Source organism: Ictalurus furcatus, chromosome 14 (assembly GCF_023375685.1).
Source record: "Ictalurus furcatus strain D&B chromosome 14, Billie_1.0, whole genome shotgun sequence".
Taxonomy (NCBI): Eukaryota; Metazoa; Chordata; class Actinopteri; order Siluriformes; family Ictaluridae; genus Ictalurus; species Ictalurus furcatus.
The window spans coordinates 23,840,158-23,856,646 of record NC_071268.1 but is presented as its reverse complement, the minus strand read 5'-3'; the positions used below and the strand labels follow the sequence as shown (position 1 = coordinate 23,856,646).

At 40.8% G+C, this 16,489-nt stretch overlaps 1 protein-coding gene across 2 annotated transcripts in view; it reads left to right on the top strand.

Annotated features, from left to right (window-relative positions):
* The first annotated feature begins 2,808 nt into the window (after nucleotides 1-2,808).
* dgkzb (diacylglycerol kinase, zeta b) overlaps nucleotides 2,809-16,489 on the top strand; it is a 36,397-nt gene continuing 22,716 nt past the window's right edge. The window contains exons 1-2 of one of the 2 annotated variants that reach the window (XM_053641104.1): nucleotides 2,809-3,747; nucleotides 4,079-4,282. In XM_053641104.1, the coding sequence (XP_053497079.1) occupies nucleotides 4,095-4,282 (188 nt within the window). In that variant the 5' untranslated portion in view covers nucleotides 2,809-3,747; nucleotides 4,079-4,094. Of the gene's footprint in view, nucleotides 3,748-4,078; nucleotides 4,283-16,022; nucleotides 16,042-16,489 lie in introns of those variants that run through there. The other variant, XM_053641105.1, reaches the window with a different exon arrangement.

Genomic DNA, 16,489 nt, shown 5'->3' with positions numbered 1-16,489 from the left:
TCTTATTTCTCAGTCCCCTAAAAATAAACCTGCAACAAAATTACTCATCAGAAGTGAACTGACAGAAAACACTGGCCAGTAATTTAGTTTGTTTCCATATTGACTTGACAGCTGGGCTTGTAGATGGAAAGAACGCTACGTTTGTGCATGGATGTTATGAACAGAGTAGCTTTGGAGGAACAAAGGCTATCCGGCCACACCTGGGCCATTACATCAAACACCAATGTGCCCAAATAACTCTAAATTCATCTGCTCGAAAAGGGCTTTGTGTATGCAGACATAGAGCTCAAAGCATGCTCTGATGCAGACATTAAAGGGTTTGCATAGAAGATAATGGGTTCTGGCTTGTGCACTGTTCTTTGGTCTCTACATGCTCTGGTGTTGGTCAATTCACCATCATCTGCACCATCTGGTTTTTTTTCTTCCCCTCTTCCATCAGTGTGAGCCTCACTTTCTTAATGTAACAGTCGAAAGATTCACACAAATACTCTCAAAGGGAGAATAAAACCCCCATCAAATTTGCACTGGCGTATATTAAACATGTCAAGTGGTTATGTCTTATGATTTCCCATGCCTGTCTCTGCCAAATCACCTCTTTTCTTGGAGAAAATAGGAGCGCTTTGACCATCTGAGTGTCGCAACCTCTATTTCTTTCGGTGTTGCCACTCAGCAGGTTGTTACTTTGAGAGGGAGACACATCTTGGCAAAGACATGCCAGCCAGGCGTGATTTTTAAAGTGCTGAAGTGCCAAGGCTGTCGGCTCTATTTCTGTTCTCAGTATAATATTATTATTATTATACTGTATAATAAAAAGATCCGCTTAATTCTACTGTGGAGAACAAATCTGGCACGTAGCAATGTAAAAAAAAAAGAAAAAAAGTGAGAGTTTTTGAGCATAGTATTATCAGAATAGCGATCTGTTGCTGCTTCTGCAGGAGCCCTTTACTGCACTTAAGCACTTAAACGGATGAGAGCACACAGAGGTCCAATATTGCTGCCTGTTTTAAGCTTTAGAGATTTGAATTTGGGAATTTCTACATTAGCTGTCATGTGTATAACATGTTAGGAGCAATGCTTGCTATTTAGTAACTTAGTTCAACTCAAAGGTATTGTCTTTATACTGTACACAGATGTACGCGATACACTAAATGGCAAGACGTTTGTGGACACTCCATGACTAATCACATGCTTTTTGAACATCCTATTCCAGATTTAGTCCTATCTTTACGGTTATAATAATCTCCGCTCTTCTAGGAAGGCTTTCCACTAGATTTTGGCGCATGGCTGTGGGGATTTGTGATCATTCAGCTACAAGAGCATTAGTGAGGTCAGGTACTAACATTGGGTGAGGAGGCCTGGTGCATACACGGCCTTCAAATTCATCCCAAAGGTGTTCAGTGGGGTTGAGATCAGGGCTCTGTGCAGGCTCTTGAGCTCTTCCACTCCAACCTTGGCAAACCGTGTCTTCATGGAGACTCACTTTGTGCCCAGAGGCATCGTTATGCTGGAACACATTTGGGCCTCTTAGTTTCAGTGATGGGAAATTATAATGCTACAGCATACAAAGACATTCCATACAATTCTGTGCTTTCAACTTTTTGGCAAAAGTTACAGGAAGAACCGTATATGTGTATGACGGTCAGGTGTCCGTATACCTTTGGCCATGTAGCGTAAGTACCTAATTCTCCTGGTTTGAATAAGAAACTCTTATTTTGTTTAACAACAGTGTTGTGTTTAAGTTATATGGGCTATGTCTTGTAATTGTTCACTAGTACCTTTGAGTTAGTCCTCTTATTTGAAATGAACAGGTGAATACTTTGAAATGGATAGGTGAACACAAAAACTGTCACCTTTTTTTTTTTTTTTTTCCATTCTCAAACACAGGCTGCAAAAGTCAATCACATTACCTGACAAGGTTTGGCTGGTCCTCCGCCACATCTGTGTACTTAGCAAAATGAAAGCTAGGATTAATCGTAAATATTCTCAATGGATGAGCCAAAGAAGATTTGATATTTCTATTACAGACATACTTCTGCACCACAGCACTGTGAGTAATTGCTGCAGAAGGCCATCAAACCCTACACATATACTGCTGCCTTTAATTCATTATTTTCTGACTCAGCTAAACATTAATGGCGCAAAGCAACTTAGAAGAAAAATAACTTTTTTTTTTTTTTTTTAAAAAGTCACATTTTCTCCTTCTTTTCCTCTTTGCATTGGCTTTAATCTCAGTTTCACCCCCCCCTTCCCCCCCACCCCCCATAATCCACTCTTTTTCTTCCAAACTGCCTCTCTGTCCTGTTATACCTGTTATCTAACAGTGCGTGGTGTGTAGGCGGGGATTATGTTCATACGCTCATGGATATCAGCTGCATATGGTGCAGCAGAAGTGCACTTCTATATTCCACCATCCCGGCCCCTCTGCTGGAGGCCCACTGTGTACCGCACGCTCGGACCACGCAGAACATTCAAACCAGGACAGTGTTAACATTTCACTTCCCTCATGCACGCCCAACACAAAGTGAAATAATGCCGCATAGATGAATCAGCATGTGCTTCACCAATTGAGTGAAGCTGAATTGATCCTTTGTTTAAAAATGTTCAGAAAGTTTAAGCTGCCCATTGGACTGACTGCAGATTTTGCTGTAGTTTATGTTGTACGATACACACACACACACACACACACACACACACACACACACACACTCACACACACACACACACATTGCTGTATCTATATCTATTAATCTATTGCAGGTATTGCAGCTGGTTCAATGTCATATATAGTTGTTGTTGGTTTTTTTTTGTAATTAGCTCTTATACTTGTAGCTTTGCAAAACATCCATGTGTAACCTTTAACTTTAATTTAATGTTTGGTGCTGAAAATGACTTCATAATGTGCTTAAAACTGACACTGCATTAGCACATGAGCCTCTCATGTTACTGAGCTGATGGAATAAGTCACTGGCACCTCAGAGGTGTGTGTGTGGGAGCAGAACCCGTGCGTTCTACAAACAGTTCAGGGAATGCATAGCACATTGAGTGGGTTTCTATTCGCTTGGTTTTATGTAAAGCTAAGTAGGAGGGAGGCTTGGCCTCTGTGGAGGCTGATTGTGGCCTTTATAGTATACAGTACAGCTTTTTATACCGATGGTGCTTCCTGGTCCCCTTTAGTTATCCTTCACAGAAGGTCTGATTTTAGTTTCTTTTCAAGTCATTTATGATCTTGCCAAATCTCCTGCAGCATGTTGACACATTTGTGCTCCTATAGAAATAACAGCTGATTTGCTTGTACAGTTTCCATTCTTGACCAACAGGTGGCAACACAGCTTCATCCTAACATGGGCCAATGAGAAGAGGTGGGAGGGAGGACTGTAACATGCTCAGAGAGGTGAGCTGATAAAAGTGTGGTTCTGAGGGAGAGAGTCAGCTGGGAAGTGTGTGAAGGCAGAAGACACAGCTTTAGGCATGGAGTGAAACACAAAAAGGCAGATAAGAAGACAACTATGGGTCCTGCTGTAGCCTGAGTGGGTTTTTTTTTACACTTCCTGGAGTTGGTACACTGTTTAGAGACATTGTCTGGTGTGAGTGCCAGAAGAGAAAGAAAGAAAAAAGACGAGACTGTGAAAAGGCTGAGCCCTGAACCCTTGAGGAAGCGTCTGTCTGAGACAAAGTCATATTGTTGTCAGAGGGTGGAAGAACAGGCTCCAGAACATGGACGAGGAGAAGGAAAAGTTTACAACTACTGTAAGAGCCTCGTACAGACATTCACACACTTTCAGTGCTCACACACATGTTCAGACATCTACACTTCCTGGTGTGCTATGTGGACTGATTGCCTGAGCTGCTCGGTGGAATGAACTCCCACAGCATGGAGATCAACCACATTGTGATACTCTCTTTTACAAGCCGAGGAGATTTCCTGTAATAGCATAAAAACACTTCTGACTCCTGATTGATTGATTTACTTGTTTTCTCTGGTTCTCAGAAGTTTCACTCTTTCTGTCTCCCACTGTAAATGTTTACAAGTGTGTAAAATCATGTTTGTGTGAGATGGAATATCTCTACCTGGACTCAGTTTGCCTTTTGAACTCATGATGGAGGGAGATGGAGAGCGAGGTGAGATGTCTGCCAACCTACATGCTCTGGTGGATGGTCAGGAACAGGCAACTCCGGGATCAGCATCGTCGTCCTGCTCAGATCTGTCCACCTCTACCCCTGCAGTTCAGCCCTGTCCACACACCACCAGGACTTTCAGCGGACTCCGGTTCTTTGGCAGAAAGTGAGTTTGTGCTTGTGTGTGTGTGTGTGTGTGTGTGTGTGTGTGTGTGTGTGAATGTGTGAGTAAGTGTAGCTGCTTTCCAATCTGAACTAAGGAGGAAAGTCATAGCCTCACCCACCCCAAAATAACAACAACAAAAAAACAAGCCTCAACAACAAAAAACAGACCTTGAACTAAACAATGTGTAGGTAATGAATCTCAGATGAGTCATAACAGTTACACCTTAAGCACCGGCAACTGTTTTCTAGTTCAAAGCTCTGTGTTTCACTTTTCTTTAGTTGTTCTAGATTTGAGTAATATGCTCGTGGAATACTGCTTATTTAAAATCCCAAATGTACATCTGCACTTTTCCGACCACTGTTTCTATTACAAACGGACTATTCATGTCAACTCTTTCTCCTGTCGTTAACACTCTCATAACCCACCCTGCCTCCTCACTGAATTTTACTCAAACATGGGAGGTTTTTAAACGTGCAAGATCAGATTTCCTCAACTGGGTATACTAATCCTACAGTCTCTTGTGGTTTGCCAAAAATGGCTGCCTTAATGGATTCTTAAAGAAGTTAATTAAGAGCTATTATTGTCAGACCTGTTGGGACAATAGTCACACCCACCCTTCTTGTGCACTGCTGACCTTGTGCTTTTTAGAGCTGGCCTACGAACTAGGCTGGTTTTAGATTTGAAACGTGTGTATTCTGTTTACATTTAAATCCTGCCTTAATCAGAATATAGATCATTATTTAAGTATGTACTGTAAATAATATGCTTCGGGACATATGGTGTAATATGTACATCAACCCCTTAAACTCATACTTATACTCTATCAGCAATTCCATCACATTCCTCACGCTTGTGACTACATATTCTTTCTATTAGTTTTAATGTCGTTACTGAATAGTTCATAGTTATTACGGAATAATATGCTCCCACAAGATTGAATGAATAATAAACCGGCAGTTTAGGGGATTAACATTTAATAAGCCAGTAACACAGACTAATAAGATACACTGTAAAACCGGATAAGTTCATTTAACTCAAAAATTTTTAAATTTTACATTGATAAATCAATATCTTTAAGCCAAATACACTTAAATATAACAAGTTTGAGTTGAATTTTTGTTATATTTAAGTGTATTTGGCTTAAAGAAATTGATTCATCAACTTAAAAATTTTGAGGTGATTAGTTCCTCAAATTTTTTGAGCTAAATTAACTTATCGGGTTTTACAGTGTAGGAAGTAAGAAAGAGGACGCATGATTTAAAAAAAAAAAAAAAAAGATATAGCTACATATTATTTCATCTGACTTGCTAGTGCATTACAAAACTACAAATTACAGTTACTGGTCTCCTGGTAGGACTTTTATCAGGAAAAAATATAAGGATTTCGCTTTATTTTTAAAGGTGAAAAGAAATCGCTGGAAACAAAAGTTATGCAGCAGCTAACCCAAAAATGGATGAATTATTTGTCATTATTTCATCCTATGGTTCGGTTAGAGACACAACCAAGCTGGGGAATGTGGAATGTTTGAGTGTGTGTGTGTGTGTGTGTGTGTGGTTGCGTATGAATTAAATGTGATGATGAAACTGGATGAAATGATTAAAGTAACACTGACATTTGTTTAATGATTCTGTTCGGGCCATTCAACACAGACAGTGTGTGTGTGTGTGTGTGTGTGTGTGTGTGTGGGGGGGGGGGGTCCAGTTTTCCGAATGCGCAGTGAAAATCCACAGTGCCTTGTGGTTGCACATAGTTTTTCACATAGTTCTTTTTTAATGAACCATATTCAGTCCTGCTGAAATGGATTTGAAATGGAAATAGTTGCAAATGGCCTCAGTACTTTTGGTGTACGAAGTACAAGTGGACTTAAAAGGGGACTCGTATCTCTTTCTGGATATTTTAGCAGTTATGAGCTCTCAGACCACTTTTTGTTTTTGCAATAGCTCTATAACACTGAATTAAGGATAGTGTAATTCAGAATGATACTTTACATGGTGCTATTATTTGTCTGTGGATGAAACGTAGAGAGAAAACGAATTGAAATGAAATACCAGAAGCATCTGAGGAATAAAAGAAAGTAACAAGGACTTTTGTTACAGAACCATCAAAACCTTCATGTGAGTGGTTTGTATAGACAAAATAAAGGCATGCACTACATACAATAACTGTTATTGTTGTCACTGACTATTATTATTATTATTATTATTATTATTAGTAGTAGTAGTAGTAGTAGTAGTAGTAGTAATAGTATTACTGCCTAACTACATAAGCTCAGTAGCATCATTTCTAGTGCCAAAGTGCCTCTATTAAACTGTCTGTACTGTCTGTCCAACACTGCTTACTTTGTTGTTTGTTTGTTTTATTACTTGGTTTCTGTGAGGTGACAGAAAACTACAGCTATGTATAGATGGTAAACACTAGTTACGTATTTAAATTGTGGATTACCCATGGGCGATGAGAATCAGCTGGATACATTTTTTAGACACGTGTGCACACATGCCCAGCCCTACAAAAAAGTCACAAAGTGAACGTATCATGTAGTATTTGATACGAATACCATTTTCTTTACACACATTGTTCCCTGGAACCGTTTTGCTGTTTCCCCTGGGTTGGCATTGGTTTCAAATGACAGGGACAGTTACAGATGTAATTAACATGTTATTTCACTTTTTCTAACTGCCTGGGGCGATAAAAATCACCTGGATAGCCTATGCCACAATGTCATGAGAAACCGACCCAACTTTAGACTGACTGGAAAGGTGTCCCAGTGGTTCTGCACGCATGCCACTGGGAGGCGCAATATTAACAGTGTAAGATCTGGGGAAGGTACACAGTAGTGACTAAGTTGCAGCAGAATGGACCGTCTGGAGTGGCACATATCATCAGAGTGGCACAAGTAATGTATGCTTCATGAAATGGCAGGTCACAGCAGTTTGACCTGGCCCACCGTTTGACCTATGAAAGGAGCCAAATGATGGAGTGCACACCATTCGCAGAACAGTTGAGAGAATACAACAGCAGTTGAGGGTGTCAAATCACTACATCCAGTTGGGAAAATAGACCAATTTGTGGAGGAAAGTACCAAGGCATTTAGTCTACTAGTGAGAGCAGCAGTGGAAACCAAGGCCTTGTAGCCACTTTGGAGCCACAGGCAGGATTCAGAATTCTGTGCAAAGTGGAAATGCATTCAGTATACAGTGTGGCCAGTTATGAGCCAGTGCATCCTGATCTATCAGGTGGTTCAAAACAACAGTTGACAATGGATTGATTTGGAATATGCAAATAGGTCCATCTTTGCCCTGCCAGACTTTTCCAGGATCTGGAATCCCACATCTGGGTGAAAATGACAGTCTCCCAGGTGTATGTGTTGTCTCGACAGTGCAACACTGTTGTGCTTTCCTGGTAGGTGAATTGCTCTCAGTGATGCCAACCATGGACGTACCTACCGGATGAGTTTTTGTGCAAGGCGAGCGTGCTATCTAACCATGTGCTACCCTTGTGATTGATGAATCTGACCCTCATGTCTGTTTGCACCAGCAAGAATTTGAGGACTAGATATACCACTATCTATAATGATAGGGTGGCTAGTATTGTCACGCAGTCTAGCTTCACATGAATGAATTGTGCAGCCTGCTGTGGTACTAAGGAGTTTATTTTATAAGTTCCAAGACCGAGCGCTATAATGTGTGTGAGAAAGGTAAGCATATCCTGGATGGCCTGTTCCTTGGTGGGGACACATATGAACCAGTTGTTGAAATCTGGGAGTGTTTTTGCCTGCATTTATCTTAGGAACACCCATGGTGGTCGAGAAAGTCTGAAGGGCAGAACTTTGAACTGGAACGCATGTCTTTGAAAGGCAAACATAAAAAAGCATCTGCACTTGGCGGAAGCATAAAAATATGCATGACAAGATCCACTTGACATGTCTTGTGGCTGCATGGTATGGGTAACATTTAATAGCCTTAACATACGGCATGAGATTGCTTTTGGGATCCAATTAATACTCTAGAACTGGACAAAAACCACTGTCCCCATTATGAATTAGTAAGTATGTTGAGTAGAACCCTTTGTCCTGAACTGTAAGGGTCAATCTTTTGTCTAATAGGGAACAAATATCTTAGAACAGAGTAGAAAACTTGATGGGGGCTGTGGCTCAGAAAGGTTCAGGTATGCAACCAAAAAAATAAAAAGCCCTGTTACATCGCCTGATGCAATCACTACCCAATGGACAAGGTTTTTGGCTGTAAAGTATCCCCCTTCATGAGTGGGTACAATGGGACTTGTGGTGGGGGAGCACAGTTTGGCACCTGTTAAGGACCTGACTGTGTGACTCTGTCAATTGAGGGCTTGCACAAGGTGGACTGAACTTATGGTATGTGGGCACCTAGCTGAAGAGCCTGGCTGTGGTGATTTGAGGGTGCCACATGGCTGGTCCATTTGGCTGTGCTGGTTTGTAGTTTCTGAGAACTACAGTATAGTCTTCTCTCCAGGGCCTCTTTCGCTGCAGGTCCAAAGAGCTACCCTGGCACATCGGGTAGATTTCACAAGGTTAATTTACACATGTCTGGCAGCAGGGGCTGTGCAAACCAGACGATTTGCATCCTGCATTCTGTGTCCCACAGAAGTTTTGATCACCTGTGTTACAGAGGGGTCAATAGCAGCATGTTATAGCAACTGTTCCAATGCAAGCAGGAAAATGACTTTGGCCTATTCACACCATATGTGAGGCAATGTAATAAAACCTCACCAGAGTGTTATTGGATGTGTCTGCGTTCATTTCTTGTGCACTTGTATGACTGGACTTAGTGCTTCATCTGGTGAATGGTCCATATCTCCCAGACATGGGTACAGACCTACTGTATGTTCCTGTGTTCCTGAGACGAGGAACTGGAAGGAGAATTGACTGTCGGCTGTAAGGAGGACTTTACCGAAGGCTGCAAGCTTCCCCTACATACATCTGCAACACAAGGGGTGCCCAAAGCTTCTGACATAGATAACATTGCATATTAACATAGATGGTCAATGCTGAGGCAGCATTCAAAAAGTTGGTGTTTATTCTCTTCTTCCAGGGAGACTTTATTTTGGCTGCACAAATGGGAATCCTATACTATTCCTAGTAAGTCACAGGCCTGCTAGACTTTGGATGGCAGGTGATATGGAAACTAAGGAATTAATTGTTGAGGGAGGAGAAAGCTCCAACCCCATTGTGTTGTTAGCAACCTGGCGCTAACAGCACCTAATCAGAGGCACACTGGTTTGGCCAAATGGTGAGGCATAGAACTGAGACCACTTTGTTTTCACAATACCTGAATAAATTGGACTACATAGTTCTCTTGTGGTTTGTATTAGAGGTGTCTGAGTTAATTTGTTGTGTTCATGTACGGACAAAAAGCACCGCGTCATCAATCTGAGTCCACTTGGAAGCTGAAATGGACCAAGTGTGACAACTTGCCTTAGATAGATCTCTTGTTTAACAAAAAAAAAACCCTTCCCAACTACACTCCATTCATCTCAATGATGCCAAATGTTCTTTGAAATCTAAGTGTTCATTTGTCATCTTGTTCAACATGTAGAGTTCTCCAGCTTGGTAGATAAGTGTGTGTGTGTGTGTGTGTGTGTGTGTGTGTGTGTGTACGTGTGTGAACACATGTATTCCACCTGCTCTGTCTAAGAAAGGCAGCTGTTTTGGTGCTTTGTGAGTATGTGTTCACTGAGCTTGTGTAATCCGATAATGTCACACACTCCACAGCCACCTGAGTTTTGTTTTGAAAAAGTAAGTCCACCGTGCAAGACGTGGAACCGTGACATGAACCTGATTTTCGACAGAGCTACAGGGTGATGCTATATCTCAGCTCTAAAAACAGTCTTTCAAACAAACTGATTTATTGCACACATCTGTAAAGTGTCTATTCTGGAACTCATTAAAGTAGGTCTCCTAAACACACACATACAAATCACGCAGCTCGTAGTCCACATTTGTATTAGCCCAGTCAAGACCTGAAGAGGGACAGACCCATTTCTGCTGCTATCTTTACCATCTCTCCCTCTCCACTCCTTCTATGTATAGATCAGGGTCAGAATCTAAGTATTGGATTGTGTGTGTGCATGTGTGTGTGTGTGTGTGTGTGTGTGTGTGGAGTGCTGGGGCATTAAATGATGCTCTCCTGAGCTCTGACTCAAAGGAATTAGGCCAGCTGTTTGATTGAAGTTGGGCTATGGGGAGATGTACTAGTGGACCTAAAACATGGCAGTGAAGGTATTCACAAATCTATTTGAACACTTTGAGATCTAAACAGTTGCCATCTGATTTGTATATGAAGTTTTACCGGTTAATCCAGCCATTAGCCTGTCTACAGCCAGTATTCAGTTGGACTCTACTGTTTACACATGGTTTATTGTACTTATTACTGGGGTTCTGAGGAATTCTGGGACAAAATACTATATTTCACATGAGGATACTGTATCTTCTGTATATACATTTCCTGGAAATCTAAAAACTGTACTTCTTCATCTTCACTTTGAAGGCAAAACAAAGAAAGGATATTTAGGAAGTGTCCTGCAGATGGCGACAGTGCCACATGTTGCGTTCTGAACATCAGCCTATCAGTCCCTTTGCTCTGAGAGCCAATACTGCTGTGGTTGCTTGGCGTTCACAGTCAGATCTTCTGTCATGGGGGGACAACCAGGGAAGTCCATGGCCTTGGCTGGGTAGTGGCCCAGGGGGCAAAGTCACATGCAGCAGGCCTATCCTGTTGCATGTGGTTCAAAATCCTGTGGTCAGAATGGTAGGTTTAAACTTTAATTAAGCTTAGTGTTAAAAAACAAAACAAAACAATAAAACAACCCTTCTATTTATAACACTTGCTCACAGGTTTTTGTTTATTTATTTATTTATGGGGGGAAAAAAAAGGCATAAATAATTTATAAAATGCATACATTTGCATACTGGTTTCAGCATATATTGTGCTTATCACTGGTCGGCTCTGTCATCTTTGTGAAACTTCCAGACAAGCTTTCTTTAAACAAACCTCACTGATTTTCCTAGCAACATCTGATATGCAATACACACAGTCGACAAAGTACCGGTTAACGAGGTGCGATGAGTTTTTTTTCACTTTTTCACTTTGAGTTAACTAACAAGTAAAGCTAAATATTTATTGGACGAATGCATTATTCCGACTGGATCAATATCTCAAGCCATGTCTGATTTGATTACTTATTTAATTTATTTCTAAAGCAATATTCCTGGGTGTTTTTTAATTTTTAATGTGTATATACAATGCAGCATATACACACATTACTGCGAACCGGAAAACACAAATTCAAATTAATTCACCTTTCTGAATTCAGGGGCAACTTATTCAGATGGAAGAATGATAGGTTATAAACTTGTTATTTAATATTATATTGATTTAATATTATATATTAGTTTTTTGTTGGTACAGGGAAAAGTGTCAGTCTACTTTGACATGATAATCACATACAGTCGAGTCCATAAGTATTTGGACAGTGGCACAATTTTCAGCTTTAATTCACGGGGTTTAACAAAAATACTGCATGAATTGTTTAGGAATTACAGCCATTTTTTTTCATGGTCCCTCCATTTTCACAGGCTCAAAAGTAATTGGACAAACTAATTTAATTATAAAGCTAAGTATTATTTTTCATACTTGGATGCAAATCCTTTGTATTCAATGTCTGCCTGAAGTCTGGAACCCTTGGACATCACCAAATGCTGAGTTTCCTCTCTTGAGATGCTTTGCCAGGCCTTTAGTGCAGCTGCCTTCTGTTGCTTGTCTGGGGGTCTTTCTGCCTTTAGTCTTGTCTTCAGTAAGTGAAAAGCATGCTCAGTTGGGTTAAAGGTCATCAGACATTTAAGAACATTTCATTTATTTGCTCTTGGGTTGCTTTCACGGTATGTTTTGGGTCATTATCCATCTGTACAGTGAAGCACCGTCCTATCAGTTTTGCAGCATTTGACTGAATCTGTGCAGAAAGTATAGCTCTATACACTTCAGAGTTCATCCTTCTACTTCTAACAGCAGTCACATCATCGATAAACTCCAGTGACCCAGTTCCACTGGCAGCCGTACACGCCCATGCCATAACACTACCTCCACCATGTTTGACAGATGATGTGGTATGCTTTGGACCATGAGCCCTTGCTTTCCTTCTCTATACTCTTCTCTTCACATCATTCTGGTACAAGTTCATCTTGGTTTCTTCTGTCCAAAGAGTCTTGTCCAGAACTGGGCAGGCTTTTTAAAAAAGATGGTTTTTTTTAGCAAAGTCTAATCTGGCCTTTCTGATCTTCAGTGTTACCAGTAGTTTGCATCTTGATGTAAACCCTCTGCATTTACATTCATGAAGGTTTCTCTTGATTGTAGACTTTGACAACGATACCCCTACCTCCTCCAGAGTGTTCTTGACTTGGCTAGATGTTGTGAAGGTGTTTTTCTTCAACAAGGAAAGAATTCTACAATCATCCACTTTAGTTGTGCTCCTTGTTTGTCCTTCCAGGACTTTCAGTGTTGTTCAGCTCGCCAGTGCATTCCTTCTTTTTAAGAATGTACCAAACTGGTGATTTGGCCACTCCTAAAGTTTCTGCTATCTCTCTCATTGGTCTGTTTTGTTTTTTCATCCTAATGACGGCCTCCTTCACTTGCATCTACAATTCTTTGGGCCGCATATGGAGAGTTCCCATGAACAGCTACCAAATGCAAATTCAATGCTTGGAATCAACTCCGGACCTTTTATCTCCTTAATCAGTCATGAAATAACGAGGAAACAGGCCACACCTGGCTTATCAGTGAAGTGTCCAATTACTTTTGAGCCTGTGAAAATGGAGGGACTCTGTAAAAAAAATGGCTGTAATTCCTAAACGGTTAATGCAATATTTTTGTTAAACCCCTTGAATTAAAGCTGAAAGTCTACACTTCAATCACATCTTGATTGCTTCATTTCAGAGAGATTAGATTAAAAAAAAAAACTCAAAAACCATCCTGCTGAGGATGGCCCCATATGGACAGCCTAAAGATACACTTAGAAATCATGAAGATGGCTTAGGACTACAAGTGCTATGATCGCACTATCCGGTGTCACCCAGATGAGGACGGGTTCCTCTCAAGGTTTCTTCCTCATGTCGTCTCAGGAAGCTTTTCCTTGCCACTGTCGCCTCCGGCTTGCTCATTACGGATAAATTTATCAATTTAAAATGTATATCCGGAATTTTGTATATTTCTGTAAAGCTGCTCTGTCACAATGTCCGTTGTTAAAAGCGCTATACAAATTGAATTGAAATTGAACCGAATTTAAAAAAAAACCTTGGTTGAAGAGTTTAACTGGAGAACCTGTATCATAGAACATAGAACATATATTACTCCACAAGATCAAACCCAGAACCTTGGACCTGTGATGTGACGACACTGCTCTCTGGACCACTGTGCTGCCCAAGTAACATATTTAAGAATACAGTATTTAATTAATGTTTCAAAATATGTCTGGTAACACTGTTCTATAAGTGCTTGGAGACATGCTTGGGACAGTTTAAATCTCTTTATTGGTTTCTTCCTGCCTTCAGAGGACTAACATTAAAGCTGCCTAGCATAAAGGCAAAAATAGCAAAATAGTTACCCGTGCTACTATGAGCCCTGTAAAACCAACAGGGGTGGTATATCGCACCTGCATAACAACTTGTGCACATGTGTACGCATGCCAAGGTACTCCAAAAAGGTCACATAGTGACATAGTATTCACGACTAAATCATAGCCCTTGTTTCCAATTCAGTCCAAGGACCAAACCTGCAGACAAAGGTGACCTGGTTGGGTGTGGCAGATCACGCTGTCCATCTGGGACAGCTTCATGTCAAGCGTTGTGTCCTTCTTCAGTTGTTCTTCAGTTTGACAATAAAAAATGTTTAAGCAGCTATACACCTACTGTGCGGCAGTGGATCAGGTGGTAGAGCGGGTTGTCCACTAATCGTAGGGTTGGTGGTTTGATTCCCGGCCCACGTAACTCCACATGCCGAACTGTCCTTGGGCAAGACACTGAACCCCAAGTTGCTCCCGATGGCAAGTTAGCGCCTTGCATGGCAGCTCTGCTTCCGTGAGTGTGTGTGTGAATGAGCTCTAGAGTCTAGAGTTCTTTATCATGTTTTTATATTGTATTATAAAATCCCATATAGCAATGTAAACAAACTGAGGGACATTTATACAGGAAACAAAGACGTCAATGAGCAACAGGAGATTTAAGTGCCACTGGAACCTAGAAGTGAATGTCCAAGTACAAGTATAGCATGTGAAGGACTGACTAGTGGACACTAGTGCAAATTCATGTTTCGAAATAATGATTTTAATATCAGAAAAAGAGAACAGGTTCATTACCATAACCGGTCATAATACTCCTTGTTGGTTTGGTTTGCTGGTTCTTTCTTTTTCTCTCTGATGCATTACATGAACTACCGTCATTGTACACCCTGGGGCACTCATTCAAAGCACGCTCGGACTTATTTTGAAGAGTAAAACCAATGTAAAAAGTTTAGTTCTGTATCGCCGAAAAAGAGACACGAGACAGGACAGCTTCCAGACTCTACTCCATGGTAACAGCCGGAGTAAAGAGGCCCCTCTTAAAGAGCTGTAATTATTTCCTTATGTGTTGTTGTGCTTTGAGCGTAGTGGTGCATCTGTCATAAGCGGAAGTGTTGCTGAGGTTGATAATCTAATGAAGTGGATGGTATTGACACTCTGTATTTTAAGTAAGGCTTGTAATAAACAGACACTGGCTGATCAGTGTTCTGTGATGTTAAATTAGCATGCAGCTTTTTCAGACCCTGCGCTGGTTTATACACACTGATCCATTATTCAAGAGCAGCACGGCCTTGAAGTGGAAATGAATGTTATTGTGTTGCGTTGTATTGCTGTTGTAGTGGCTTGGCTGTGTCTTTTTATGTGGTGAAGATTTGATACAATGGTAAGATCTTAGCTGCACACTAGACTGACTTAGGGAAGGGAGCATCGCGTAGCTACATGTCGACCATCTATGAAGTAGTGTTAGATTACAGGATGTTCCTAAATGTTGATAACTTACTGAGCTCGGATCTCCAGGTGTAAATTGGAATATGTTTTTCAGGGTCACTTTGAAAAAAAAACAACAAATCAATCAATTAACAGCGTGTTAATTAACATGTTGTTTCGTATTGGTCGTCGTGGGTTTAATTTTAGTAATCGATTGTTTGGTTGTTGTTGTTGTTGTTGTTGTTTTTTGTTAGTTTTTTTATATCTAAAAAAAAAGGAAAAAAGTGAATGAAAAGCATTCCTGCAAAAGGATAAGATCAGTAGAGAGGGGATCTTCTGGTCAGGCCTTGTGATGCATGCTCTGTAGTTTAGTTGTCCTTAGGATGAATAAATACAGGTTTCCTATTGAAAAGGGTAGTGGACTGGGGCGTTGTCACCCCAGTGAAGTTGTTACTATGGTGTGTGTGTGTGTGTGTGTGTGTGTGCTGTGTGGGTGATGCACACAAGCACAGTATGTGTCTGAATCTGGTAATCAGTGATTATTTTAAACCACAGGCTTAGCCTCTGATGCACTCCTGCTGGCTCCTTCACAGCCAATCGATGAGCTGTGTTTGTGTCTATGTTCTTTAGCACCTCCTCTCCTCCTTCACCTGATCGGTTCGCCTTTTCTCTACTCTCTTACTTTCTCTCTTTCTGTCAGTCCATTGTGTTTCAGAACTGCCGGAGGAGAGCTGCGTAATCAGTGCCAGGTCGTATGCTACTACTTTCCTCTTCACATTTCACACTGGTATTAGTCTGGTAAACACACTGAAGTTAAAGATTTGTGGTGAAAATTTGAAAATTGGGTTCTGTGCTTGGTTCCTTGAAGTTGCTTATATATTCGAGTACAGTGAGTAGACTGCTGCACTGATGCCTGATCGATATACATTTCATGGTTATTTAATTAGTGTCTGTTTGTTTCAAATAGTTTGGTGAGCAATATGATGCTCCTATTCATCCTCACTGTTCTGTGTCCATAGCTTCTCTTTACTTGTGTGTATATTGCCTAGGGTTATTTGTGGAATAGCTAAGGGCTGAATCAGTAGTCTAGCACTACTGAGTTCTCAATATAGACTGAATACTCTTTTTAAATACAGAGTCCAAGATTGTATGTGGTTTGTCCATAACATCTTTTGTAGGAAAAAAAGACGTTATTAT